At 39.5% G+C, this 27,868-nt stretch overlaps 1 protein-coding gene across 1 annotated transcript; it reads left to right on the forward strand.

Annotated features, from left to right (window-relative positions):
• The first annotated feature begins 100 nt into the window (after positions 1 to 100).
• Positions 101 to 27,501, forward strand: AK3 (adenylate kinase 3). The gene is made up of 5 exons (XM_059924786.1): positions 101 to 419; positions 13,458 to 13,577; positions 14,529 to 14,701; positions 15,346 to 15,464; positions 24,531 to 27,501. Exons 1-5 carry the CDS (start codon positions 269 to 271, stop codon positions 24,649 to 24,651), a joined length of 684 nt encoding a protein of 227 aa, XP_059780769.1. The 5' UTR covers positions 101 to 268; the 3' UTR covers positions 24,652 to 27,501.
• Positions 27,502 to 27,868: the final 367 nt, after the last annotated feature.

Raw genomic sequence — 27,868 nt, forward strand, 5'->3', positions numbered from 1 at the left:
GGGGGCGCGGCTTGCGTGGGCCGGGCGGGGCCAGGCGCGGCGGAGGGGGGGGGTGTTCCCGGGTCGCGAGGGGCGGGCGCGGCAGCCTGGCGGGGCGCGGGCGGGGCTGGCCGGGAGGCTGTCGCCTCACTTCCGGGAGCGCCTGGGCGCGGAGGTCGTCGCTTTCTCGCAGCGCTGCCAGCTGGCCGGCCCCGACCCGCGGAGCGGGTGGGCGCGCAGCCAGGCCGAAGGCCCACTGTCCGCGCGGTCCCGGCCTCTCTCGGCGGCCATGGGGGCGTCTGCGCGGCTAGTGCGCGCAGCTATCATGGGGGCGCCGGGCTCCGGCAAGGGCACCGTGTCCTCGCGCATCACCAAACACTTCGAGCTGAAGCACCTCTCCAGCGGGGACCTGCTCCGAGACAATATGCTTCGGGGCACAGGTGGGAGCCCGGGCGGGAGGGGTGGCTGTGCGCTGTCGCCCCGGTGGGGATTTGTGGGCGGAGGGACCGGGGCGCGGGAAGTGCGTCCCAGGAATGTGGGTCCAGGCGTGCGGGCGCAGCATCTCCCAATTGCCGCCGGCGGGGTGGGGGAGACCTCGGGCTGCTGAGCTACTGTTCCCTGAAACCTCTGGCCTCTGTGGATAGCTTCAGGTGGGTTATTGAGGGAAGGCACTAGGAAGTTAGGACACATTCGAAGTTCAAAGATTAAAGGAAACCACATGGCTTTGAGAGGTATGTCCAGCCCCAGTCGCAACTGCTCCTAAGGGTCCATGATCTGTGTGTGGCTTATTCTCTGCCTGCCCTTGCGCTTGGAGAACTGTTAGAGCTCTCTTTCTTTTTCTTTTCTTTTTTGTTTTATAAATTTATTTATTTATTTTTGGCTCTGTTGGGTCTTCGTTGCTGCGCACAGGTTTTCTCTAGTTGTGGCGAGCGGGACTACTCTTTGTGGCGGTGCTCGGGCTTCTCGTTGCAGTGGCTTCTCTTGTGGAGCATCGGCTCTAGGTGCGCGGGCTTCAGTAGTTGCAGTGTGTGGGCTCAGTAGTTGTGGCTCACGGGCTCTGGAGCGCAGGCTCAGTAGTTGTGGCGCACAGGCTTAGTTGCTCTGCGGAATGTGGGATCTTCCCGGACCAGGGCTTGAACCCCTGTTCCCTGCATTGGCAGGCGGATTCTTAACCACTGCGCCACCAGGGAAGCCCAGCGCTTTCTTTTTTAACTTTTTGTTTGTTTTTTAAGCGCTATGGAATTTTCTGGTTTTGACCTTTCCCCCATAATCTGCAGGCCAAGTATTATTCACCCTCGTTGCTGTCACAAAATTGGCTTAGATCTTTAGACACGAAAGCTGTTCTTTTGCAGGGTTATCTGAAAGATTGTTTTTTTTCTCACGCCAAACAAATTCTTGCAACTCAGCACGAAATCTAGTCAACAAACTGCACACTTTACAATGGGTGGATTTTATCTTACGTAAATTATATCTTAAGAAAGCTGTTTTTCAAAAGTAACAGCAAAGTTAGTTTTTTTTTTCTCTCAAAAGTGTTGACCTTTACTTTCCAAAACAAAGTCATTTTGAAACTCCTTTTAAAAATTAGAACTAATCCCTTGCACAAGGTAAAAAAGGATTGGAAACAGGATGGAAGTACATAATATTAAAAGTAAAACTCTCTCTCATTCCCTGCCTCAGTCTCATTCTTCAGAGGGGAGCAGTGTCATATGCTTGCTTTTAGAAATCTGTATTTGTGTATAAGCACATACAGGGTATATGTATATCCCTTGTTTTAATGCAATATGTAACCCTACTAAATATGTGTTCTGCACCAGTGTGTTTTCACTATATCTAGGCTATTTTTCCACACGAAAACACAGAAATCCATTTCATTATTTAACATTTGTATAGGTATCTATTTGCTGGATCTGCCATGGTTTATTTAACCGATCCCCTACTGATGGGTTATATAGGTTATTTCTAAGTGGGTTTTTTTTTTGTTTGTTTCAGAATACTGACATTCAAATGAAAAAACCGTTTTTAGCTTGTCTCGTGGCGTTCTTTGGTTTATCACCTAATCTGGTGAATTACTACTTTTATTTTTCTCTTCTAACATTGATCTTTAAAAAAATCATAAAGTATTAAACTTAAGAAGGTTAAACTGTTTGGCTCACTTCGTAGTGTTCTTGATGCAACATATTGCATTAGATAACAATAAACAATCCCCAGTACTGCACCTGCTTGGGGCAAGATTATTCAAAGTGGGAAGGAGTAAAGAATACTTAAGCGATTCTCTGAAAAATAACTTAGCAGTGAGGCATAATTGCGTGTTAGGGAACACCTTCAGTGAAGAGTTAAAGATATGTTAACTTGGGAAAACACAAAACATTGAAAAAATTAAATTTAAAGCAAATTAAGTAAACTTTTATTTTAAATTAAGAAACAACCCTCTTTGTTTATCCTTAACATCCCATGACAAGCCTGCCGTCCTCTTCCTGACTCCACAACATGAAAAGAGAGGCTAGAGGGAGGGAGGAGAGGATCACTTGGAAGGATGTGCAGCCTGCCTTAGCCGCCTGCTCTTTCTGGAGTCTCTACAGGCAATTCTTTAACAAAGAAAACAGAAGATGGAGTTGAGGGAGGTGTCATGAGATTGTTATTACAGATGTTCTGTATCTCAGGACTAAGAATATATTCTCAAAAAATATTTGTGAATGGATTGGATATTTCCCCCAGGATCAGAGCCAAAGGAGAGGTGTAACCTTTTATTTAAAAAGTACTGCTTAATGTTTTTTGATACTAAGAATAAAGTATATTTACTATAAAGTAAGAAAAACATGTCATGAGAGTATAAAAAAGAAAATTAAAGTCCTGTATAGTTCTACTACCCAGAGACAATTATAATTAACTCTTTGGTGCTTTTTCTTACATTCTCTTTTTCCTTTCTCCTTTTTCTTTTTGTTTCTTTTTTTGTTTGTTTTTTTAAATGTATATTTATTTATGTTATTTATTATTTTTGGCTGTGTCGGGTCTTAGTTGTGGCACGTGGGATCTTCGTTGAGGCATGCAGGATCTTTCGTTGCAGCATGGGCTTTTCCTTGTGGTGCACGGACTTCTGCCTAGTTGTGGCGTGCGGGTTTTCTCTTCTCTAGTTGAGGCGTGCAGGCTCTAGGGCACGCGAGCTCAGTAGTTGTGGTGTGCAGGCTTAGTTGCCCCGTGGCATGTGGTATCTTAGTTCCCTGACCAGGGATTGAACCCGTATCCCCTGCATTGGAAGGCAGATTTACCATTGGACCACCAGGGAAGTCCTTCTCATTTTTTCTCTGTTGCATTTGTATGTCTTTGCAGACTTGTTATAGTCTAAATGATTGCTTAGATACCTTTTTTCACACTTACGTGAGCATGTTCACACATCACTAAGCAGTCTTTTAATTTCATCAAGATTGCACAATTGTTAATTGAAACATTTTCCTATTATTATACACGTATGTGGTTAACCATTCTTTGTTATAATTAATACTGTTACGACTATCCTTGTACACGAACATTTGGCAGCATCTCTACTTACTTGCTTCAAATAAATTCCCTAGTGTTGAATTTCTATAAATACAGTACCATCAAATATGCTAAGGAAGGATGGTGCCAATTTACTTTCCAACCACCATTTCATGATGATGATGTATTACGTAACCCATGGCTGTATTTTATAGCTAAAGTTTAAAATCATCCCAGCAGATGCGAAAAAGACACTGGAAATATGTGGGAACCTGTTGACTGTAGCAAATCTGGAGTAACTGTAGACCACCATTGAACACTGCAGTCAGGAAACTTGAGTCTGCCCCTTTGTCATTAGTCCAGCCCTCTCATTTAGAGATGAGGAAACTGAGTTCAGGAGAGGTTAAAGAACTTGCTCAATAATAAAAAGCAGTCACTGGGAGACAGAAGTGGACACCCAGGTCTCCTTGTATGCCAATTAAATTACTCTCTCCATTATGCAGCATTTCCAAAATTGAGGTTCATGAGATAATTTTAGGTAGACAAAAAAATTTCTCAAAAATTTTTCTCAAAAATTAAATGCAAATAAAAAATCAATAAAATTTTTTATTTCAAAGTGTATTTGAAAAATGATAACTAGCACACCAACCCTTTAATTTTGTGAACATTATAGCTTATTAAATTAAAAAGCTGGACTTCCCTGGTGGCCCAGTGGTTAAGAATCTGCCTGCCAATGCAGGGGACACAGGTTCTATATCCCTGGTCCGGGAAGATCCCACACGCTGTGGAGCACCTAAGCCCGTGTGCCACAACTACTGAGCTTACACTCTAGAGCCCGCGAGCCACAACTACTGAGCCCATGTGATTCCACTACTGAAGCCCACGTGCCTAGAGCCTCTGCTCCACAGCAAGAGAAGCCACCGCAATGAGAAGCCCGTGCACTGCAACAAAGAGTGGCCCCTACTTGCAGCAACTAGAGAAAGCCTGCGCACAGCAACGAAGACCCAACGCAGGCAATAAATAAATAAATAAGATTTTTTTAAAATTAAAAAGCTGAGTCACTTTAAAGAAAATTATATAGTAAATAGTAGTTCAGCTATGGCAGAAATTGTAAGGTTGCCATGTGGTTGCCCAAAGTTTGAGAAACTGCACTGCAGCTTAGTGCTTCTCAAAGACATAATCCTGGACTAGATGGCTACCCCTTTTGAATCTCATTTGTTCTCATTTGTAAGTCGGGGAAGTTGAACTCAGTAGGTAATCCTCAAAGCCTCTGTCAGCTCCCAAGTTTCTGTATGTCTAACAAAACTTCTATTATGTACACACAGACAGCATAGATGTGCCCAATTAGAATGATATTGACAGAGCAAATTATTTTTGTAATGGCAAAAATTTTGATTTGTATTGAAAATAGGCAATACATTTACATGGTTTTGAATTCCAAAAAATTTAAAAGGACATTTAGTGAAAAGATCCTTTCAGAGCTATTTCATGCACATACAACCCACAGTTTACCTATTCTTCCCTCTGTTCTTTTTTTCTTTTTTACACAAGTGATAGTAAACTGTGAGTAGTTTCCTACCTTTAACAATATTGCTTTCTGTGAGGATTGCTCCATTTCTTTTTTTCTACCAAGGTAAGTTAGGCCTTTCTAAAATTCCATGGCTAGAATCCAGGATAGGGACTGCCTGGTTAAGTGGTTAAGGATCTGCCTGCCAATGCAGGGGACACGGGTTCAAGCCCTGGTCCAGGAAGATTCCACATGCTGTGGAGCAACTAAGCCTGTGCGCCGCAACTACTGAGCCTGCGCTCTAGAGCCCACGAGCCACAACTACTGAAGCCCACAAGCCTAGAGCCCTGCAGCAGGAGAAGCCACCGCAATGAGAAGCTGATGCACTGCAACAAAGAGTAGCCCCCGCTCGCCACAACTAGAGAAAGCCCACGCGCAGCAACAGAGACCCAATGCAGCCAAAAATAAATAAATAAATAAATAAATATTTATTGGGGGGAAAAAAAAGAATCTAGGATAATCCAGGCAGCTCATCTCTCCAGCTATCCATTCATTCATCCATCCATGGACTTGTCAAGCACCCAGTGTGTGCTGGGTACTGGAGATACAGAGACAAATATATTTCATTGCAGGTGCTCACAGTTGGAACATGGGCAGGCCGATGGCCATAAGTCTGCTCAGGCTGCTATAACAGAATAGCACAGACTGGGTAACTTAAACAATAGAAATTTATTTTCTCATAGTTCTAGAGGCTAGAAGTCCAAGATCAAAGTGACAGCAGGGTTGGTTTCTGGTGTAGCCTTTCTTCCTGGCTTGCAAATGGCCACCTTCTCACTGGGTCCTCATGTGATCTTTCCTCTTCCTCTTCTTGTAAGGACACCAGTCTTATTGAATTAAAGTCCCCCTTTATGACCTCATTTAACCTTAATTACCTCCTTAAAGGCCCCATCTCTAAATACAGCCACATTGGGGGTCAGGGCTTCAACATATGGATTTTAAGGGACACAATGCAGTCCATACCAACATGTAAACAGGTAGTTTCAGCAGTGTGATAAGTGCTCAAACAGAGATAAGTCTGTGACATTATGGAAGTCCAGAGGAGGAACTTTTGGTTGCCTCGGAGGTTGAGGGACACCACATCATGAAGGACCCTTTAAGATGTATCTTGAAAGATGAGTGAGAGCTTATCAGGCAACAGAGAGGAGAAAGAGGCTTGTGCAAAGGCTAGGAGGACCCAGAGTATGTGGAGCTCCTTGCTGGGGCCATGGTTTGAGGGTTGGGTAGAAATGGTGAGGAGGTAGGTGGGAGAGAGATAAGATGAGGCCAGACCCACTTGGACCTTTATACAGTTCTTGAGTTGAGATTCTATCCTGAAGCACAGTGGGAAGGGGAGGAATATAGACCTGGAATGGGAATTCTTTCTAGATGCTTCACTGAAGAGGAGTCAGATTGAGTGATGGTTGGAGGGAGGACCAGGGTCAAGGGATGTTTTGATTTTCAGTATAATTCTTGTGAACTATCCCATGCATGAAAGTATTATAATGTCTTTGATGGTTAGAAGAAGAATAAAATGAACACCCATTTACCCACCATCAGACAGAAAACCAGTACTTTTGGGGTCCCCATGTGTGCCTACCCATCACATTTCCTTCCTGCCACCCCAGAGGTAACCGCTATGTTGACTCAGTCTTTATTATTTGAGAAAGTTTTTTTTTTTTTTTTAAGCCCGTGATTGGGTGTAAAGCTATCACTTGACTCATTCTTGTTGTTTTCCTAGTTTTATTTTGTTTTGTTTCAACATGTTTTTAAAGTAAAGTTTTATGTACGTTATAATATAACAATGCTAAAAGCACTTTTGTCAGGAACTAGATTAATTCTCTGTAGCCCTTTCTCTTGGCATATATAAAAGAGAACTGTATTTACAGGTTGGTCAGGCCCTCTTTTGTACTTCACAGCTGCTCAAACAATAAGTTGTTTCCAGTTAGTTCGGATATGAGGTGTGGTTGGTTTGAGTAGTCTTATAAGAATGAGCAGATGTTAAAAGGAGATATAGAATTAAAAATGTTTTTTTGTGTAATACAAGCACCATCTCTCAGATTAATATTTCTGTGTTTTAGAATTTCTGATTATTATCCTTAAAATCAAAAGCTGGTTTTAACCCTTCCCATTCCCTTTTAACCTTCCTTTTCTGTTTTTATTTGTGAATAACTTTATAGAAAATCAGTTTATTTTGAATGATTTACTTTTAAACTAGCTTTTTGTGTTTTGTAGATGTGGAAGCTCCCAAATTTGTTAATTTTTTTAAATAAAAAAGGAAATAGTTTTTTTAATGAGGAGTCTATTTAGATACAACATTAAATTATAGGCAATCAAGGGAATAAAAATTTACTAAATGTCCAAAGAATATGCTAGACAAAAGTCCTTGCGTAATTTTGAGAGTAAAAACTTGAAATGTAGGGCTTCCCTGGTGGCACAGTGGTTGAGAATCTGCCTGCTAATGCAGGGGACACGGGTTCGAGCCCTGGTCTGGGAAGATCCCACATGCCGCGGAGCAACTGGGCCCGTGAGCCACAACTACTGAGCCTGCGCGTCTGGAGCCTGTGCTCCACAATGAGAGGCCGCGATAGTGAGAGGCCCGCGCACAGCGATGAAGAGTGGCCCCCCCCTTGCCACAACTAGAGAAACGAAGACCCAACACAGCCAAAAATAAATAAAAATTAAAAAACAAAAACAAAACACTACTGGACCTTCATTTAAAAAAAAAAAAAACTTGCAATGTAATAAACAAACTGCTTAGACTATGACATAGAGAGTTGAATCATTTTTATTTTTCTTTTAAATGGAAGCATTACAGGCTTCAGATTTTAATAACTATTTGTGTTTAGTGATATAGAAAGTTGTTAGTGATATGAAAAAGATTATTAGACTATGCATGGGACTATCTACTCATAAAATATTTGGAGGTTTTTATGTTATCAGTTTTGATGATAATTATTCCTGAGTAGTGTTGGTTTTATGAGTGGCTTTTTTTTTTCTTTTGTTTTGCTTACCAGGTATTTTTCATCTTTAATTTTTTTTTTTTTTTTTTTTGGCTGTGTTGGGTCTTCGTTGCTGTGTGCGGGCTTTCTCTAGTTGCGGCGAGCGGGGGCTACTCCTTGTTGCGGTGCGCAGGCTTCTCATTGCGGTGGCTTGTCCAGTTGCGGAGCATGGGCTCTAGGTGTGCGAGCTTCAGTAGTTGCAGCATGCAAGCTCAGTAGTTGTGGCATGCGGGCCCTAGAGCATGCAGGCTTCAGTAGTTGTGGTGCGCGGGCTTAGTTGCTCCACAGCATGTGGGATCTTTCCGGGCCAGGGTTTGAGCCTGTGTCCCCTGCACTGGCAGGCGGATTCTTAACCACTGCGCCACCAGGGAAGTCCTACTATTTTTTAAAAAACATCTTTATTGAGATATAATTCACATTACATAAAATTAACCCTCTTAAACTATGAATCAGTTTTTTTTTATTACATTCAAAGTTGTGCAACCATCACCACAATCAATTTTAAAACATTTTTATCACCCCAAAAAGACACCCTATTCCCATTAGCAGTCACTCTCCATTTTCCCCCAATGCTCCCAGCCCTGGACAACCACTGATCTTCCTTCTGTCTCTCTAGATTTGCCTACTCTGAACATTTTGTATAAATGTTGTGATGTAATACGTGGTTTTTTGTGTCTGGCTTTTTCCACTTAGCATGTTTTCAAAGTTCATACACTTTGGGACTTCCCTGGTGGTGCAGTGGTTAAGAATCCGCCTGCCAATGCAGGGGACACGGGTTTGAGCCCTGGTCCGGGAAGATCCCACATGCTGTGGAGAAACTAAGCCCATGTGCCACAACTACTGAGCCTGCGTGCCACAACTACTGAGCCCGCATGCCGCAACTACTGGAGCCCGCGTGCCTAGAGCCTGTGCTCCGCAACAGAGAGAAGCCACAGCAATGAGAAGCCCACGCACCACAATGAAGAGTAGTCCCCGCCTGCCGCTACTGGAGAGAGCCTGCGCACAGCAACAAACACCCAACGCAGCCAAAAAAAAAAAAAGTTCATACACTTTGTAACATGTATCAGTACTTCACTTCTTTTTATGGCTAAACAATATAATTTTGTATGGATATTCCACATTTTATTTACCCACTTGTCATTTGATGAAGATTTGGGTTGTTTTCGCTTTTTGGCTATTGTGAATAATGTTGCTGTGAACATTCACATATAAGTTTTTGTGTGAACTTATGTTTTTATTTCTCTTGGAAAAATATACCTGAGTTGAATTGCTGCATCATGTAGTAACTCTGTTTAAACCTTTGAAAAACTGCCACACTGTTTTCCAAATTGCCTATACCATTTATAATCCTACAAGCAATATATGAGTGTTTCAATTTCTCAACATTCTTGCCAACACTTACGTTTTTTTTTTTTGTTATGTCCTTTTGATTACAGCCATCCTGGTGAGTGTGACGTGATATCTCATTGTGGTTTCCATTTGTTATTTCCCTAATGATTAATGATGTTGAGCATCTTTCCATGTGCTTATTGGCCATTCGTATATCTGTTTTTTTGTATTCAGATCCTTTGCCCATTTAAAAACATTGATTTCCTTTTTAAATGCTGAGTCGTAAGAATTCTTTAGATAGTCTAGATAAAAGTTCCTTATTAGATATATGATTTACAGGAATGTTCTCACATTCAGTGGATTGGATTTTCACTTTAGTGATGGTGTTCTTTGAAGCATAAAAGTTTTAAATTTTAATGAAGTCCAGTTAAGAGTTTTGTAGTTTTAGCTCTTACATTTAGGTCTGTGATATACATATTGAGTTAATTTTTTAATATGGTGTTAGGTAGAGGCCCATCTAACCTAACCTGTTCTTTTGTGTATGGATATTCAGTTGTCCCAGCACCACTTGTTGAGAAGACTATTTCTTCCCCCATTGAATTGGCTTGGTATCCTTGTTGAAAATCAATTGACCGTAAATGCGAGGGGTTATTTCTGGGCTCTCATTTCTGTTCCATGTGTTCACACAAAAAGTTATATATGTATATTCATAGCAACATTATGTCTATCCTTATGCCAGTACAAACAGTCTTTTGAAATCCAAAGTGTGTGTCCTCCAACTTGGTTCTTCTTTTTCAAGATTGTTTTCAGCTATTCTGGATACCTTGCATTTCCATATGAATTTTACAGTCATTTTGTCAGTTTCTACAAAGACACCAGCTGGGATTTTGATAGGATTGCATTGAATCTGTAGATCATTTTCAAGGAGTCTTGCCATCTTAATATTAACTTCTAATCCACGAATATAAGCTATCTTTCCATTTAGTTAGGTCTTCTTTAATCTCTTTCAACAATGTTGTGGTTTTCAGATTACCGGTTTTGTGCTTTTATAAAAAAGTATATTGCTAAGTTTTTTATTCTTTTTGATACAATTGTAAATGGAATTTTCTTAATTTCATTTTCATATTGTTCATTTTTGTATACTTTTGATCTTGTACCTTGCAACTTTGCTGAACTCATTTATTCTAATAGTTTTTTAGTAGATTCCTTAGGATTTTCTGAAAACAAGATTATGTCACCTGGAAATAGAGATAATTTTACTTCTTCCTTTCTGGATGCCTTTTATTCTTTTTCTGGACTCATTGCCCTGGCTACAGTCTCTGGTACAGTGTTGAAATGGCAAGAACAGATCATCTTTTCTTTTTTTTTTTTTTTTTTTTTTTAATTTTATTTATTTATTTATTTATGGCTGTGTTGGGTCTTCGCTTCTGTGTGAGGGCTTTCTCTAGTTGTGGCAAGCGGGGACCACTCTTCATTGCGGTGCGCGGGCCTCTCACTATCGCGGCCTCTCTTGTTGCGGAGCACAGGCTCCAAACATGCAGGCTCAGTAATTGTGGCTCACGGGCCCAGTTGCTCCACGGCATGTGGGATCTTCCCAGACCAGGGCTCGAACCTGTGTCCCCTGCATTGGCAGGCAGATTCTCAACCACTGCGCCACCAGGGAAGCCCAGATCATCTTTTTTTAAGGCTATTCTTATACTTAATATAAAATTAAGTACTTTATTAGTTAATCCCATCATCTCAATCTATTTGTTGCCATTAGTTGAGGGCTTGGCCTGAAGAGTGAGAGGGGAGGGAAGGGACCAATACTAGTTTTAGGGACTCAGCCCTGGAGAATTATGATTTTCCTCAGTACTGAGTTTGAGCTCTATGTCCCCCAGAGCAGTGGTCAAAACCCTGACAACAGAGAGGTGCACACATATTAAGTATGTGGACCTTTCCGAGAGGGTATTTTAGAGAGTCCTGGGTGCTCTCAGAACCCAGGGCCTCTTCCAGATGCTGTTTATAAACCCAAGCAGTACACCTGTCAAATGGCAGCCAATTTCCATGTAGTTAATGTCCTTAGTTAGAAATCTGGTTTCATGAATTTGACAATTTAGGATATGTTCTGAAGTCAGTATGTCAATCCATACCAAGAATTAAGAAAACAGTCATAAACTTTTTAAAAAAATTTTTATTGGAGTGTGGTTGCTTCACAACGTTGTGTTAGTTTCTGCTATACAGCGAAGTGAATCAGTTATATATATACATATGTCCCCTCTTTTTTAGATTTCCTTCCCATTTAGGTCACCACAGAGCACTGAGTAGAGTTCCCTGTGCTATACAGTAGGTTCTCATTAGTTATCTATTTTATACATAGTATATATATGTCAATCCCAATCTCCCAATTCATCCCACCCCCTCTCCCCCCTTGGTATCCATGAAAACAGTCATAAACTTTGACTGTTTTATCTCTGAATCCTGGGAATTTATCCATCAGAAATAACTCAGAAGCCACCCCCCCAAAAAAAAGAAAGAAAAAAGAAAAAGAGTGTTAAGATCTTTAAAAGCAGAAGTTGTAGGGAAAAATCAAGACTAATTTTAAAATTTAAATGTCCAACAGTATATATTGCCATGATAGAGTATATATTTTTTAATTTTTTTTTTTAGAGGTTTTTTGTTTTGACGTAGACTTTTTTTTTGGCTGCGTTGGGTCTTCGTTGCTGCGCGTGGGCTTTCTCTAGTTGTGGCGAACAGGGGCTACTCTTCGTTGCTGTGCTTGGGCTTCTCATTGTGGTGGCTTCTCTTGTTGCGGAGCACGGGCTCTAGGGCATGCAGGTTTCAGTAGTTGCGGCATGCGGGCTTCAGTAGTTGTGGCTCGCGGGCTCTAGTGCGCAGGCTCAGTAGTTGTGGCGCACGAGCTTAGTTGCTCTGCGGCATGTGGGATCTTCCCGGACCAGGGCTCGAACCCGTGTCCCCTGCATTGGCAGGCGGATTCTTAACCACTGTGCCACCAGGGAAGTCCGAAAGAGTATATTTTTATCAAACATAGATATATACTGATGGAGTATTAGTTACCAAAAATGACTAAATGACTATATAAAATCACTGAAAAGTATTTACAAAATGATGCTAAGTGAAAAAAGAACACAAGGGCTTCCCTGGTGGCGCAGTGCTTGAGAATCTGCCTGCTAATGCAGGGGACACGGGTTCGAGCCCTGGTCTGGGAAGATCCCACATGCCACAGAGCAGCTAGGCCTGTGAGCCACAATTACTGAGCCTGCGCGTCTGGAGCCTGTGCTCCGCAACAAGAGAAGCCACGATAGTGAGAGGCCCGTGCACCGCGATGAAGAGTGACCCCCGCTTGCCACAACTAGAGAAAGCCCTTGCACAGAAACGAAGACCCAACACAGCCATAAATAAATAAATAAGTAAAGATGGATCTAGTGTTGTAATTAAAAAAAAAAAAAAAGAACACAAAACTATAAGTACACAGGTTTTTACAGTGGCATTAAAAATTCTGAATGTGTGTAAATAGTTTGGTAAAAGATGATGAGGAAATGAAAATACTGTTGTGTAAGAATGACATACAATTATAGGTAATATTTAAAAGTTGTTCATAAATTCTTTTCACGTATTTTATTAATAAAAATGTAACATGATCACAGTGCTGATCTGGTCAAAAACTGAATTGTGACAGCAGCATCTCTTTTAGAGGATTAGAAAAATCTCTATAGTAACATGATTGCCAGCACTTAAACTGAGCCACTTAAAAATAATGACTATTTCAGTTTCTTATTTAAAAAGAAAATAATTTCCATTAGTATATATATTTTTTCCCATAGAAAATTTAGAAAAACACAGAAAGTGAAAATATGTTAAAAAAAAAAAAGATAACATAATTCTATCACAGAGATGACTACTGCTAACATATTGGTTTATAGCTTTCCATTATTTTTATGTAATGGAGATTTTGAAATAGGCTTAGATTATTTTGTAATCTCTGTTTTTATCACAAAAGTTGATGATGCACATTTTCAAACGAGTGTGTTATCCAGGGGGGTTCTTTAGGTAACCAGTTTCCTAGAGGCCTAGAATGGGGTAGAATAGATACACTTGCTGACTTGCCTTTTTTCCCGCCTCTGCTATAGAAATTGGTGTGTTAGCCAAGACTTTCATTGACCAAGGGAAGCTCATCCCAGACGATGTCATGACTCGGTTGGTCCTTCATGAGCTGAAAAATCTCACCCAATATAGCTGGCTATTGGATGGTAAGTGGAATATTGAGAATATTTCAGCTGCCCAAAAGGATGCGTGAAGACAGGAGAGTGAGGATTTCATGCGCTACAGACATGGATGGTGGGCAGGGGGCCTGAGTGCTGCCACTCCCCACCCTGGGGCCTTGGGGGCCAGTCATCTTCTCTGGCCTGCTTCTTTTTTTAAATGCAAAGAGGGAAGTGGACTGCATGATTTCTAAGCTCCTTCAGATATGACTTTTGTTCCTTCCCCGCTTTTTGAGAATATTTAGGATAAGGGAGGATCACAAAAGGAAGAAGGAAGGCTGGAGGGTAACTTACAATCAGCTGTAAACATTCCCCAGCCAGAGGTGTGGCGGGATCCTTGAGGGTATGTTGATTTTTAGTTTCTAGAGAGAGGTGTTTATTATAAGGAATTTGCTCACACAGTTGTGGAGGTGGACAAGTCCTAAGATCTTCAAAGCGAGTCAGGAACCTGGAGACCCAGGAGAGCCGGTGGTGTGATGGTGTAGTTCCAGTCTGAAGGCAGATGAGACCCAGGAAGAGGTGATGTTTGAGTCTGAGTTCAAAGGCAGGAAAAAGCCGTGTCCCAATTGCAAGGCAGTCAGGCAGGAGGAATTCCCCTTTATCTTCTGGGGAGGCCAGCAGCTTTATTCTATCCAGGCCTACCCACATTAGGGATAACAATCTGCTTTACTCAATCAACTGATTTAAGTGTTAATCTCACCCCAAAAGACACCCTCACAGACACACCCAAAATACTGTTTGACCAAATATCTGAGCAACCTGTGGTCTGGACAAGTTGACACATAAAATTAACTATCACGGTTGCCCTACAACTACAACAAGGTTGTCATCAGCCTTCCTGGTGTTATTGCTTTTGTTCAGATTGCTCATTTTCTTCCTTCTCCCCTTTCTCCCCATGGCTCTTTCTTCCTTTGTTCATTTTTAATTTACTTTGTAAAGGTTTTCCAAGGACACTTCCGCAGGCAGAAGCCCTGGATAGAGCTTATCAGATAGACACAGTGATGAATCTGAATGTGCCCTTTGAGGTCATCAAGCAACGCCTCACCGCTCGCTGGATCCATCCAGGCAGTGGCCGTGTCTACAACATCGAATTCAACCCTCCCAAAACCATGGTGAGTATTTAGGGGGGAACTGACTTGGCCTTCCGCGTAGCCAACTGTTTCCAGTCCTCTTGCACTCACAGGTGACCTTGGATACCCTTGGATGACCAGAACTCCTGAGGGCATGTTCTCAGGTTACTTGCTGTAGTCAGCTGGTCTAGTCCAGTCAGCTTGGTAGTAAAGGCATCCCCAGGAGCAAGGGGGGTTTGTTATTCCTTCAAAAGCATGTATTGATTTCCTACTCTGTGCCAGGGAGTGTGTTAGAAATTGGGGCAGTAGGGATTAACGACACCTTGGGTTATTTAGGGCTTGCAGTTGAGATTCCCAGTCTGTAGCTGAATCTTTTCGTATATATATGTTTTTAATATAATATATATAATAATATATAACATAAATATAATATATAATATAAAATTATCTAGAGGCTGCTTAGAAAATCTTTTGCTCTAAAGAGGTGATTGACACTGTGGAAATGATCGTGGGGTCTCATGGCTCTGTGTTGCAATGACCTGGATTTGGATTTGATTCCATTTATTTAAAAACACATTATTGTTTGGTGCTTGCATAGATGTCTGTTTAAAAATCAGTTAACTACCTATAAAAATATCCTTCAAAAATATGATATTTGATGCCAGCATCTTCTAACTCCCATTTAGGGCATTGATGATCTGACTGGGGAGCCTCTCGTTCAGCGTGAGGATGATAGACCAGAGACGGTTGTCAAGAGACTGAAGGCTTACGAGGCCCAGACAGAGCCCGTCCTGGAATACTACCGGTGAGTTGGTCACTTTTCACAACTTCTCTTGTATGATGAATCACTAAATCATTTTCTGATTGTCCATGCTTTATAGCCAAAATGCTAAAATACCAGAAGATCCAATTCAAATTGGTTTAAATAATAAAGGAAATTTATTTGCTTGTGTAATAGAGAAGTCCAGAAGGTAGTTTGGGCTTCATTTGCCCCTAGGTTTGATGAGAATTTTGCTCTTCTCTCTGTTTTGTATTGGCTCTGTCTTTAGGCTTCCTGCATAGTTATACATGGTTGCCAGGAACAGCCACAGCATTCTCTTTATGAAAGGCTGAGGGGTCACCTTTCCCCCAGTGAACAAAAGCCTTAGATTGAACCAACTTGAACAGCCACTGTGATCAGGGAATGCTTTGTATTCTAGGCCTAGGTTACTGCCCATTCCTGAACCAGTCACTGGGATGGGAGAGATTACACTCATTGGTCCACACCCAGAGCAGGGAGTGGGTCAGTCTCACCCAAACTCTGTTGTCTAGTGGAGGGAGGGCTGGAATGAATGCCGGGGAGGCAAACCTAATGGTGCCCACTCCCTGTGACAATAGAGGACACTACAGCACAGAAGACTCTCAAAGGACATAATCCTCAGGTCATTTATTTGCCAAACAGTCTTTAGAAGTTTATATTCAAACATAGTTTTGTTAACTCTTAAGGGAATTCATATCCCACCACAAATATGGGAACTCTACTGGATTAATAATTGACTCAGGCTAAGAAACAATTCCGTTTCTTTACTCAGCCTTCCCCTCTCCTAACAGAGGATTGGTTACATTCACTTTCCTTTCATTCATTCACTTACTGAAAAATGACTCAGCATTAGGACAGGACAGTGCTGTGGTTAGAGCACAGACTGTGGAGCCAGAGTGCCTAAGTTCAAATCCCAGCTCACCATTTATTAACTTGACCTTAACCTCTTGCTTAACCTCTGTTTTCTCCACTGTAAAAGGGGGATGAGACTAGAGGGTTGAAAGATGGAGTTAATATGTGTAACTCTTAGAATTGTGTCTGACACACATTAAGCACTACATGATTATTAGCTATTATTATTGTTGTTGTAATGGGGTAACTATGCAGTGAATTCTGAAGCAGTAGTCTCCAAATTATTTTAATAGTTATTTCTGGAGGGTGAAATTACAAGGGAGTAGCTGTTACTATAATTTTGTGATTGATTATATAAAGAGCCTGGCTCTGCAGATTACCAGCTGTGTGGCCCTGGGCAAGGTGTTTCAACTTCTGTGCCACAAATTCTTCATTTGTAAAATCAAAGCGGTATTAAATAGTACCCACTTTATAGGGTTGTTAAGGGAGTGAAGTGAGAGAGCCCCTGTAAAGACTTACAGCAGTCCTGGCACTTTAACACTTTTAACTTTTACCACTCAGTGGTAACGATTATAATTTACTCGGTTGACACTATGCTAGCTAGGCCCCTGGTCCACACAGATAATTAGACCCAGTCCCTGCCAGCCCCAAAGAAACTCACCTTCTTTATGAGGCAAAGTGCTAGGTAAACAATATTCATCATACAATGTGATACGTACTTATGTGAATCAGAGACCTAATTCACCCTAGCTTAAGCAAAAGGGAAATTTATTGGTCATGTAACTAAAGAGTCCAAAGGTAGATGGTTTGCGTCCAGGTGTTCAAACAGTGTCATCAGGCCTCAGTCACTCCATTTCCTTGTGTTGGCTTCAATCTCAGGTGGGCTCTCCCTGTGTGAGCCCCTCAACATTCCAGCTCACCTCCTACCAGTTTATCTACCCCAGCAGAAAAGAGAGCCTCTTTGCCTGCAAAAGTCCTGGAGTTGGCACTAACTAGCTCTGATCATGTCCACCCTTGAGTCTGGGAAGTAGGGACAGTACCATCTGAATCTCACGGACTGAGTTTGGTGAAAAGGTTGTTTCTCTAAAAGATGTTTGTTATTCATTCAAAAGTAACCAGAAGAAGGGAGAACACATTGTTGCTGAGCAGATAACAACACTGTGAGGCTATTAACAGAGGTAATAACAGAATGCAGTGGAAATACAGTGGCTGTAGGGATTAGTTCTGTAAAATGTGGAAAGGGAATTTGCGGAAGACTGTAGAGATGAAGTGTATGGCCCGGGTCCCTATCTCAGGAGGTACCCTAGTCTTTCTCGGCTTCTGGCTTTTGCTACCTCTTGCCATCAATCAGAGCATTTCCGTCTAAGCTCCTGCACAAAGAACTAGGACTAGACTTAACCAACAATTAAAAGTGGTATTTGCAGCAGCCTTAGTGAGAGTCTGCATTGTTATTTTAAAATACCGACAGTTGTACTGTTGCTCTTAAAACTCTTCTCAGCTGTGGGACATCTGATAGTGTAATTAAGTCTGTGTTTACAAGCAACATGATGCTCTTACTTTTTAGAGGACCAATAGCTGAAGCTGGCTCCGTTTTATCACGTAGAAATTAAGGTGACACATGTTCGTCCAAGGTGCACAGCTTTAGGACTGAATAGGTGCCTATAGTTGTTCCTTCAGTAATTAACCCACTTCTGACATTGGCTTGACTTTAAGGTGGCTCTTCAAGAGGCTTACAACAGTTAAGAAGCTTGTTCTCTTGAAAGCTTTACAAGATGTCTGTGAATTTAGAAACAGGAGGGCTTTAGCAGATGTTTCTTACCAAGAAAACAGTGGGAATTATTTAACTTAGTCTTAACTGGCAAATCTTATGAGGTATCCAGAAAGGAATGCTTTTGTTCCCAGTGAAACATCTTAAAATCTAGTGAAAAGGTTGCAGAAGTATGACAGATCCTGGTTTCAGAAAGTAATAAACCAGAGTTCTTCATTTGCTCTTCTGCAGCCTTTAAGCCGGTGTGTATATGAGTAGCTGGAGGAGGAGGGTAAATAAGAGGAATGCCAGAATCTCTGGCAGGAATCTGTCTGTTTTGAAAAGCAACCCCTGGATTCTGATACTTCTCACCATTGAACCCCCAGGAAACTGGAGTGAATAGACTTTGGCTGCTGGCCTGGTAACAAGCCAGACAAATCTGCCTGGGGAGAAATGGAGAAACCCAATAGGAAACACAATAAAAACAACGTTTTAAAATTCCCTTTTCCCTAAAATGCAGAAGGAGAGCATAGAGAAAAAATAAACCAAGTGAAAGAAGGAAGGATAATCAAGTATTAGAAAGCTGTCTTGCAAAGGGGTAAGTAGACAAAGAAAGCCAGGGATGTTCTGGTGTTTGGCAGGACCTGTGTTTGGAAACCTACTACCGTTTTGGTGATTTGGGTTATTGCTTTACATCCCTAACACATAGTTTTATCAGTAAAATAAGGAAACTTGAGCTCTAAAGAGGATTAAATGAATTATTAGCACTTAGCACATGCTCAAAAAATGATAGGTGCATCTTCAAAGTGACCATTTGTATTAGCCAGAGGGCACAGCTGAAACCAAAATCTAGGTTTTCCAACACCCAGCCAAGTGCCTTTCTCTCTTGATCACACAGACCTATACTTACTGACACCCTTAAATCTACACTATCATCTTTTAAGAATCATTTTGAAAAGCTCATTAGGAAAACTCAGACCTGTGGGGTTTTTTTCTTTCATTTTTTAAAAATTGAAGTATAATTGACTTACAATATTATATTAGTTTCAGATGTACAACATAGTGATTCAATATTTTTTTATTAGAAAATGATCACAATAAGTCTAGTTACTGTCACCATACAGTTATTACAATATTATTGACTATGTTCCCTATGATGTATATTACACCCCCATGACATTTATTTTATAACCAGAAGTTTCTATCTCTTAATATCCCACACCTATTTCCCTTATTCCCCTGTATCCCTCCCCTCTGGCAACCAGCAATTTATTCTCTGTATCTGAGTCTGTTTTTGTTTTGTTATGTTTGTTCATTTGTTTTGTTTTATAGATTCCACAAGTGAAATCATACACTATTGATATTTCTCTGACTTACTTCACTTAGCTTAATACCCTCTAGTGCATCTATGTTTTTACAAATGGCAAGATTTCATTCTTTTTTTATGGCTGAATAATATTCCATTTTATATACATACTACATCTTCTTTATGCAATTCGTCTGACACTTAGGTTGTTTCCATATCTTGGGTATTATAAATAATGCTACAATGAACATGGAGGTGCATATTGCTTTTTGAGTTAGTGTTTTTGTTTTCTTTGGATAAATGCCCAAAAGTAGAATTACTGGGTCATATTGTAGTTCTATTTTTAATTTTTTGAGGAACCTCCATACTGTTTTTCATAGTGGCTGCACCAATTTCCATTTCCACCAACAGTGCGTGATGGTTCCCTTTTATCCACATCCTCACCAACACTTGTTATTTGTTGTTTTTTGATAAAAGCCATTTTCATAGGTGCGAGGTGATATCTCATTTTGCTTTTGATTTGCATTTCCCTGATGATTAGTGATGGTGAACATCTTTTCATGTGTCTGTTGGCCATCTGTATGTCTTCTTTGGAAAAATGTCTGTTCAGGTCCTCTGCCCATTTTTTAATCAGATTGTTTATTTTTTTGATGTTGAGTTGTATAAGTTCTTTGTATATTTTGGATATTAACCCCTTATCAGATAAATCATTTCCAAATATCTTCTCCCATTCAGTAGGCTGCCTTTTCATTTTGTCGATAGTTTCCCTGGCTGTGCAAAACCTTTTTAGTTTGATGTAGCCCCATTTGTTTATTTTTGCTTTTGCTTCCCTTGCCTGAGGAGACAGATCCAAAAAAATATATTGCTAAAACTGATTTCAAAGAGCATACTCCCTCTGTTTTCTTCTAGGAGTTTTATGGCTTCAGGTCTTACATTTAAATCTTTAATCCTTCTTGATTTTGTGTAAATGGTGTGAGAGAGTAATGCAGTTTGATTCTTTTCCATGTAGCTGTCCGTCTTTTCCAACACCATTTACTGAAGAGGCTGTCTTCTCCCCATTGTATATTCTTGCCTCCTTTGTCATAGATTAATTGACCATACAAGTGCAGGTTTATTTCTGGGCAGCTTATTCAGTGCCATTGATTTATGTATATGGTTTTGTGCTAGTATCATACTGTTTTGATTACTGTAGTTTTGTATTGTAGTCTGAAGTCAGGGAGCCTGATACCTTCAGCTCTGTTCTTCCTCAAGATTGTTTCAGCTATTTGGGGTCTTTTGTGTATCCATGCAAATTTTAGAATTATTTGTTCTAGTGCTATGAAAAATGCCATTGGTATTTTGATAGGGATTGCACTGAATCTGTATATTGCCTTGCATAGTATGGTCATTTTAACAATATTGTTCCAATCCATGAACATGGTATATCTTTCTATTGTTTTGTGTCTTCTTCAGTGCCTTATAGTTTTCTGAGTACAGCTCTTTTACCTCCTTGGTTAGATTTATTCCCAGGGTTTTGTTTTTGTTTTTGTTTTAGTGCAATTGTTAGTGGGATTGTTTTCTTAATTTCTCTGATAGTTTATTAGTGTATAAAAATGCAATAGAATTCTATAAAAAGAGGGAGAGGACTCAAATCAATAAAATTAGAAATGAAAAAGGAGAAGTTACAACAGACACCACAGAAATACAGAGCATCCTAAGAGACTACTACAAGCAACTCTATGCCAATAAAATGGATAACCTGTAAGAAATGGACAAGTTCTTAGAAAGGTATAACTTTTCAAGACTGAACCAGGAAGAAATAGAAAATATGAACAGACTAATCACAAGTAATGAAATTGAAACTGTGATTAAAAATCTTCCAACAAACAAAAGTCCAGGACCAGATGGCTTCACAGGTAAATTCTATCAAACATTTAGAGAAGAGCTAACACCCATCCTTCTCAAACTCTTCCAAAAAATTGCAGAGGAAGGAACACTCCCAAACTCATTCTATGAGGCCGCCATCACCCTGATACCAAAACCAGACAAAGATACTACAAAAAAAGAAAATTACAGACCAATATCACTGATGAATATAGATGCAAAAATCCTCAACAAAATACTAGGAAACAGAATCCAACAACACATTAAAAGGATCATACACCATGATCAAGTGGGATTTATCCCAGGGATGCAAGGATTCTTCAATATACAGAAATCAATCAATGTGATACACCATATTAACAAATTGAAGAATAAAAACCATATGATCATCTCAATAGATGCAGAAAAAGCTTTTTGACAAAATTCAACACTCATTTATGATAAAAACTCTCCAGAAAGTGGGAATAGAGGAAACCTACCTCAACATAATAAAGGCCATATATGACAAACCTGCAGCAAACATCATTCTCAATGGTGAAAAACTGGAAGCATTTCCACTAAGATCAGGAAGAAGACAAGGATGTCCACTCTCACCACTATTATTCAACATAGTTTTGGAAGTCCTAGCCACGGCAATCAGAGAAGAAAAAGAAATAAAAGGAATACAAATTGGAAAAGAAGAAGTAAAACTATCACTGTTTGCAGATGACATGATACTATACATAGAGAATCCTAAAGATGCCACCAGAAAACTACCAGAGCTAATCAATGAATTTGGTAAAGTTGCAGGATACAAAATTAATGCACAGAAATATCTTGCATTCCTATACACTAACAACGAAAAATCAGAAAGAGAAATTAAGATAACAATCCCATTCACCATTGCAACAAAAAGAATAAAATACCTAGGAATAAACCTACCTAAGGAGGTAAAAGACCTGTACTCAGAAAACTATAAGACACTGATGAAAGAAATCAAAGATGACACAAACAGATGGAGAGATATACCATGTTCTTGGATTGGAAGAATCAATATTGTGAAAATGACCATACTATCCAAAGCAATCTACAGATTCAATGCAATTCCTATCAAATTACCAGTGGCATTTTTTACAGAACTAGAACAAAAAATCTTAAAATTTGTATGGAGACACAAAAGATCCTGAATAGCCAAAGCAATCTTGAGGGAAAAAAACGGAGCTGGAGGAATCAGACTCCCTGACTTCAGACTATACTACAAAGTTACAGTAATCAAGACAATATGGTACTGGCACAAAAACAGAAATATAGATCAATGGAACAGAATAGAAAGCCCAGAGAAAAACCCACGCACCTATGGTCAACTAATCTATGACAAAGGAGGCAAAGATATACAATGGAGAAAAGACAGTCTCTTCAATAATTGGTGCTGGGAAAACTGGACAGCTACATATAAAAGAATGAAATTAGAACACTCCCTAACGCCATACACAAAAATGAACTCAAAATGGATTAGGGACCTAAATGTAAGACCGGACACTATAAAACTCTTATAGGAAAACATAGGAAGAACACTCTTTGACATAAATCACAGCAAGATCTTTTTTAATTCACCTCCGAGAGTAATGGAAATAAAAACAAAAATAAACAAATGGGACCTAATGAAACTTAAAAGCTTTTGCAAAGCAAAGGAAACTACAAACAAGACGAAAAGACAACCCTCAGAATGGGAGAAAATATTTGCAAACGAATCAATGGACAAAGGATTAATCTCCAAAATATATAAACAGCTCATGCAGCTCAATAAAAAAAACAAACAACCTAGTCAAAAAATGGGCAGAGACCTAAATAGACATTTCTCCAAAGAAGAGATACAGATAGCCAAGAAGCACATGAAAAGCTGCTCAACATCACTAATTATTAGAGAAATGCAAATCTAAACTACAGTGAGGTATCACCTCACACCATTTAGAATGGGCATCATCAGAAAATCTACAAACAACTAATGCTGGAGAGGGTGTGGAGAAAAGGTAACCCTCTTGCACTGTTGTTGGTAAGAATGTAAATTGATACAGCCACTATGGAGAACAGTATGGAGGTTCCTTAAAAAACTAAAAACAGAATTACCATATGGCCCAGCAATCCCACTACTGGGCATATACCCAGAGAAAACCATAATTCAAAAAGACACATGCACCCCAATGTTCATTGCAGCACTATTTACAATAGCCAGGTCATAGAAGCAATCTCAATGCTCATCCACAGACGAATGGATAAAGAAGATGTGGTACATATATACAATGGAATATTACTCAGCCATTAAAAGGAATGAAATTGGGTCATTTGTAGAGACGTGGATGGATCTAGAGACTGGCATAGAGAGTGAAGTAAGTCAGAAAGAGAAAAACAAATATCGTATATTAATGCATATATGTGGAACCTAGAAAAATGGTACAGATGAACCGGTTTGCAGGGCAGAAATAGAGACACAGATGTAGAGAACAAACGTATGGACACCAAGGGGGGAAAGTGGTGGGGGGGGTGGTGGTAGTGGGATGAATTGGGAGATTGGGATTGACATGTATACACTAATATGTATAAAATAGATAACTAATAAGAACCTGCTGTATAAAAAAAATAAAATTTAAATATTCAAAAAAATACAACAATTCTATATATTAATTTTGTATTCTACAACTTTACTGAATTCATTTATTAGCTCTAACAGTTTTTTGGTGGTATCTTTAGGATTTTCTATATATAGAATCACGTCATCTGCAAAGTGACAGTTTTAGTTCTTCCTTTCCAATTTGGATTCCTTCCCCCCCCCCCCTTGTCTGATTGCTGTGGCTAGGACTTCCAATACTATGTTAAATAAAAGTGGTGAGAGTGGGCATCCTTGTCTTGTTTCTGATCTTAGAGGAAATGCTTTCAGCTTTTCACCATTGAGTATGATGTTGGCTGTAGGTTTGTCATATTTGGCCTTAATTACATTGAGGTATGTTCCCTCCATACCCACTTTGTTGAGAGTTTTTATCATAAATGGATGTTTAATTTTGTCCAAAGCTATTCTGTATCTATTGAGACAATCGTATGATTTTTATTCTTCAATTTGTTAATGTGGTGTATCACATTGATTTGTAGGTATTGAACCAACCTTGCATCCCTGGGATAAATCCCACTTCATCATGGCATATGATCCTTACTGTTGAATTTGGTTTGTTAATATTTTGTTGAGGATTTTTGCATCTGTGTTCATCAGTGATATTGGTGATTTTCTTTTTGTATGCTGTCAGACCTTTTTTTGTTTGTTTTTCATCCTTAGGAAAAAAGGGGTGTTGGAAACATTCTCCGGAACAGAAACCAACAAGATCTGGCCATATGTATATGCTTTCCTACAAACAAAAGTTCCACAAATAAACCAGAAATCATCAGATACTCCTTGAGGAAAAGTGCGTGTAACTAGTAAGATGAGCAGAAGTTCCTTGTCTGTGCATTTAGAAGTTCATTGTCCTAAGACTCTGGCATGTATAAATTCTTTGAAAATTGTGTGTTTTATTTCTGCTGATTTTATTCTGGAAATTAAGGATGTGCCAATGAGTCAGATGTGAAGATTCATCTTTTGAAATGTCTGTTGTGTTTTATCCAATTATCTTCTATGGATGCACAATTAAAAAACATCAGAGATGTCTAACTAAACTTTTGAAAATTACTGACCATAATTAAAAGAGCAGTTGGTAATAATCTAAGTTTTGTTCAGAAGAGAAGTGGTTGATAAAGTTTCCTTATTTTTCTTGAAAAGTAAAAAAAGAAAAAAAAATCCATGTCACTTGTGCAAAGTGTCTTATCAGAGGCTTTTGTGTAGACTGATGCTAAAAAAGAGATCTCTAGCACTGTGGTACACAGTTTTGTGGGACACTGTGTCTACAGAATTCCAGAAAAAAAGCAATGGGATTTACAGATTAGTTGCAGAATGCAAATTCACTGCTGCCTTTTATTGACCTAAAACAAATGGACTGCCAGATATTTCTCCAGCAACATGGGTTTATTCGAGATCAGCAGATAATTGCAATTTGGGGTCTGCAACCATGGTGAGCCATGTGCAAGTCCTCCTCACAGCAAGGGAAGGAGAACGCTTTTATGGAGGGAAAAGGAAGTTGGGAGGGCTATAGTAAACAAAGAGTCCGTGGCTTTTCATTGGCTGAGTCCTTGCCAGGAAACGAGAGTCTGTCTTCTTCTGTTGGGCTCTACTATCTTCACAAGTCATGAGAGCTCCCCCTTCTGGTCTCCTGACTCTAATTGAGGTGTCTATTTACACTAGCAAACTTACAGTAGCCATATATGCTATATTTTGTTGTTAAACATACTTTCAGTTTACTCCAGATTTTCAATTTGCTATAAAAATGTATCAATTAGCATCTAGGAAAATATATTTTTCTATGACTTATTTTCTTTTGAAAATAGTTGTGTACTGAGGCATATGATTTGTTAGAAATTGACATCATAAGTTCTTGCAAAAGCACCAAAGTTGAATTTTCAATAGAATATGTAATTAAACTCTTATGTTTTCAGGTGTTACTCAGGTTAAGAAATGTGTGCTTTAGGATCTACTTGCCAGTTTCTCTTTTTGATCCAAATGTATGATCTGCCTTGATGAGTAACAAATTAAAGAGAAAGAAAGAAAGAGAAAGCGAGAGAGACAGAAAGAAAGAAAAAAGCATAAGAGAAAACCCATGGCACTACGTAAAATAAGCATACTTTTTCATTAGGAAATCGATCATGTTTGCCTGGGGAAAATTCCCTTGACATAAATAACAATCATAATTAGTAAAGGTGTAGCAATTTAAAGGATTTACATGACATGTTAAAACAAACAGGAAACTGATTGATTTTGCTTGGAAGAGTTCTTTATTCCTAATCAAAGAAGTTGACACCTGCTAGTGTTAACTGCTATCCTACCTTAATGGCGAAGAATTCTGCCGGTGAATGTAATCTGAGCAGCCATTTTAAAATGAAAAAGATTTGATTCCTTAGTGGGGCAACGGGATGCGTGCTTATACAGTGGCCTGGTAGGAAGAGCAGGGCAATGAGAGGTGAAGGAGAAATCCGACAATATCTTCAGTTTCTTACTTGGTGCTAGATGAAATGAAACAAGTCATTGTATAAGCAATTATTAACTGCCTTTGAAAATTTGGCCCATTTTATTCTAGGCACTGAAAATACAAATGCCAGCAAGCGATTCTTACATATCTTGTGGGGAAAAAAACTTACTTTTCTTAGATTTTTAAAAATTCAATATTGATCTTTCAAAAATGTACCAAGGCTTTAAAAAAGTATTATGGTAAACATTTCATCCTTCACAAAACTTCCTTTAATGCCTTATTTGAATGTTAATATTATGTGCATTCTAAAAATGTTGGGAACTACTAAACTTATGAATTATCAAACATACATTAATATGAGTGAATTAGAATTAAATGAAAATTTAGAACTGTGGATATTGTCTTTGGTAATTCACAGGGCCCACTCTATCTCACCTTCCCTTCTGCTGCCCTGATGTCTCATTTGCTTCTGAATTAGTGTCTGCTTTCTAAATAATCATTGTCTTAAAACAGTACTGTTTTAGGTACATAGGCTGGTTTCATTTTACACCTTATCTCCTGCCATAGTACTGCAGCCATACTGGCCTTCTTGACACCTTCAGGAGATTTGGAAATCAAAAAGAGGGATAGAAGAACATAGCTATGAAAATTAAGACCCTTCTTCCTGTGATCATTCCCTCCCCACTCCCAAAACAACCCAAAGTTTTGCACATACATCCATTACTTTGGGAAACGCCTGCACTATTACAAAAAGAATTTTTCTGCTGTAACTATCATTATGATTTATGTGTCACATGAAAATATGTCTGGAGTTGAATGCCATGGCCAGAAGCTACTATGCCTTAGTTAAAAGCTAATAAGACTTCAACCCATTACCTTATTTTCTAGAGTACCACAAGTTATTTTGGTGCACCTTTCATAAGCAGAATGTGCTGTGGGAAATGCAAAGTGGCAGTTAGTACCATCCAGAAATCTTATTTAATTCCATTTGAAATAGTTCAGATTTCTAAACCCTACCCCACAGCTGCTTCCCCTCCAGCTATTTACAATGGTATTTGAGCAAATTATTTTGGACATTCATACTTTGTGACAAAAGTTACCTATGTTAACAACAAATCATGGTAATTACAGACCTCAAATTATATTAAATTGCTGTAATACTGTAACCAACAGCAATAAATTTGTATTTTAAAACATGTTTGTAAGTTGTCTTTTCATTAACAAAAGAAAATATTCCAAGACACTGGTAAACTGCAGAAATAGCCTTCCTATCTTTCCAATTCAAGATTCTGATTTTAGAAGTTATAGTTTAAAATATTTTTTTATTTTTATTTTTTTAAATGGGATTTATTTATTTATTTATTTATTTATGGCTGTGTTGGGTCTTCATTTCTGTGCGAAGGCTTTCTCTAGTTGCGGCAAGCGGGAGCCACTCTTCATTGTGGTGCGCAGACCTCTCACTGTCGCGGCCTCTCTTGTTGCGGAGCACAGGCTCCAGACGCGCAGGCTCAGTAGTTGTGGCTCACGGGCCCAGTTGCTCCGCAGCATGTGGGATCTTCCC

Source organism: Balaenoptera ricei, chromosome 6, assembly GCF_028023285.1.
Source record: "Balaenoptera ricei isolate mBalRic1 chromosome 6, mBalRic1.hap2, whole genome shotgun sequence".
Classification (NCBI taxonomy): domain Eukaryota; kingdom Metazoa; phylum Chordata; class Mammalia; order Artiodactyla; family Balaenopteridae; genus Balaenoptera; species Balaenoptera ricei.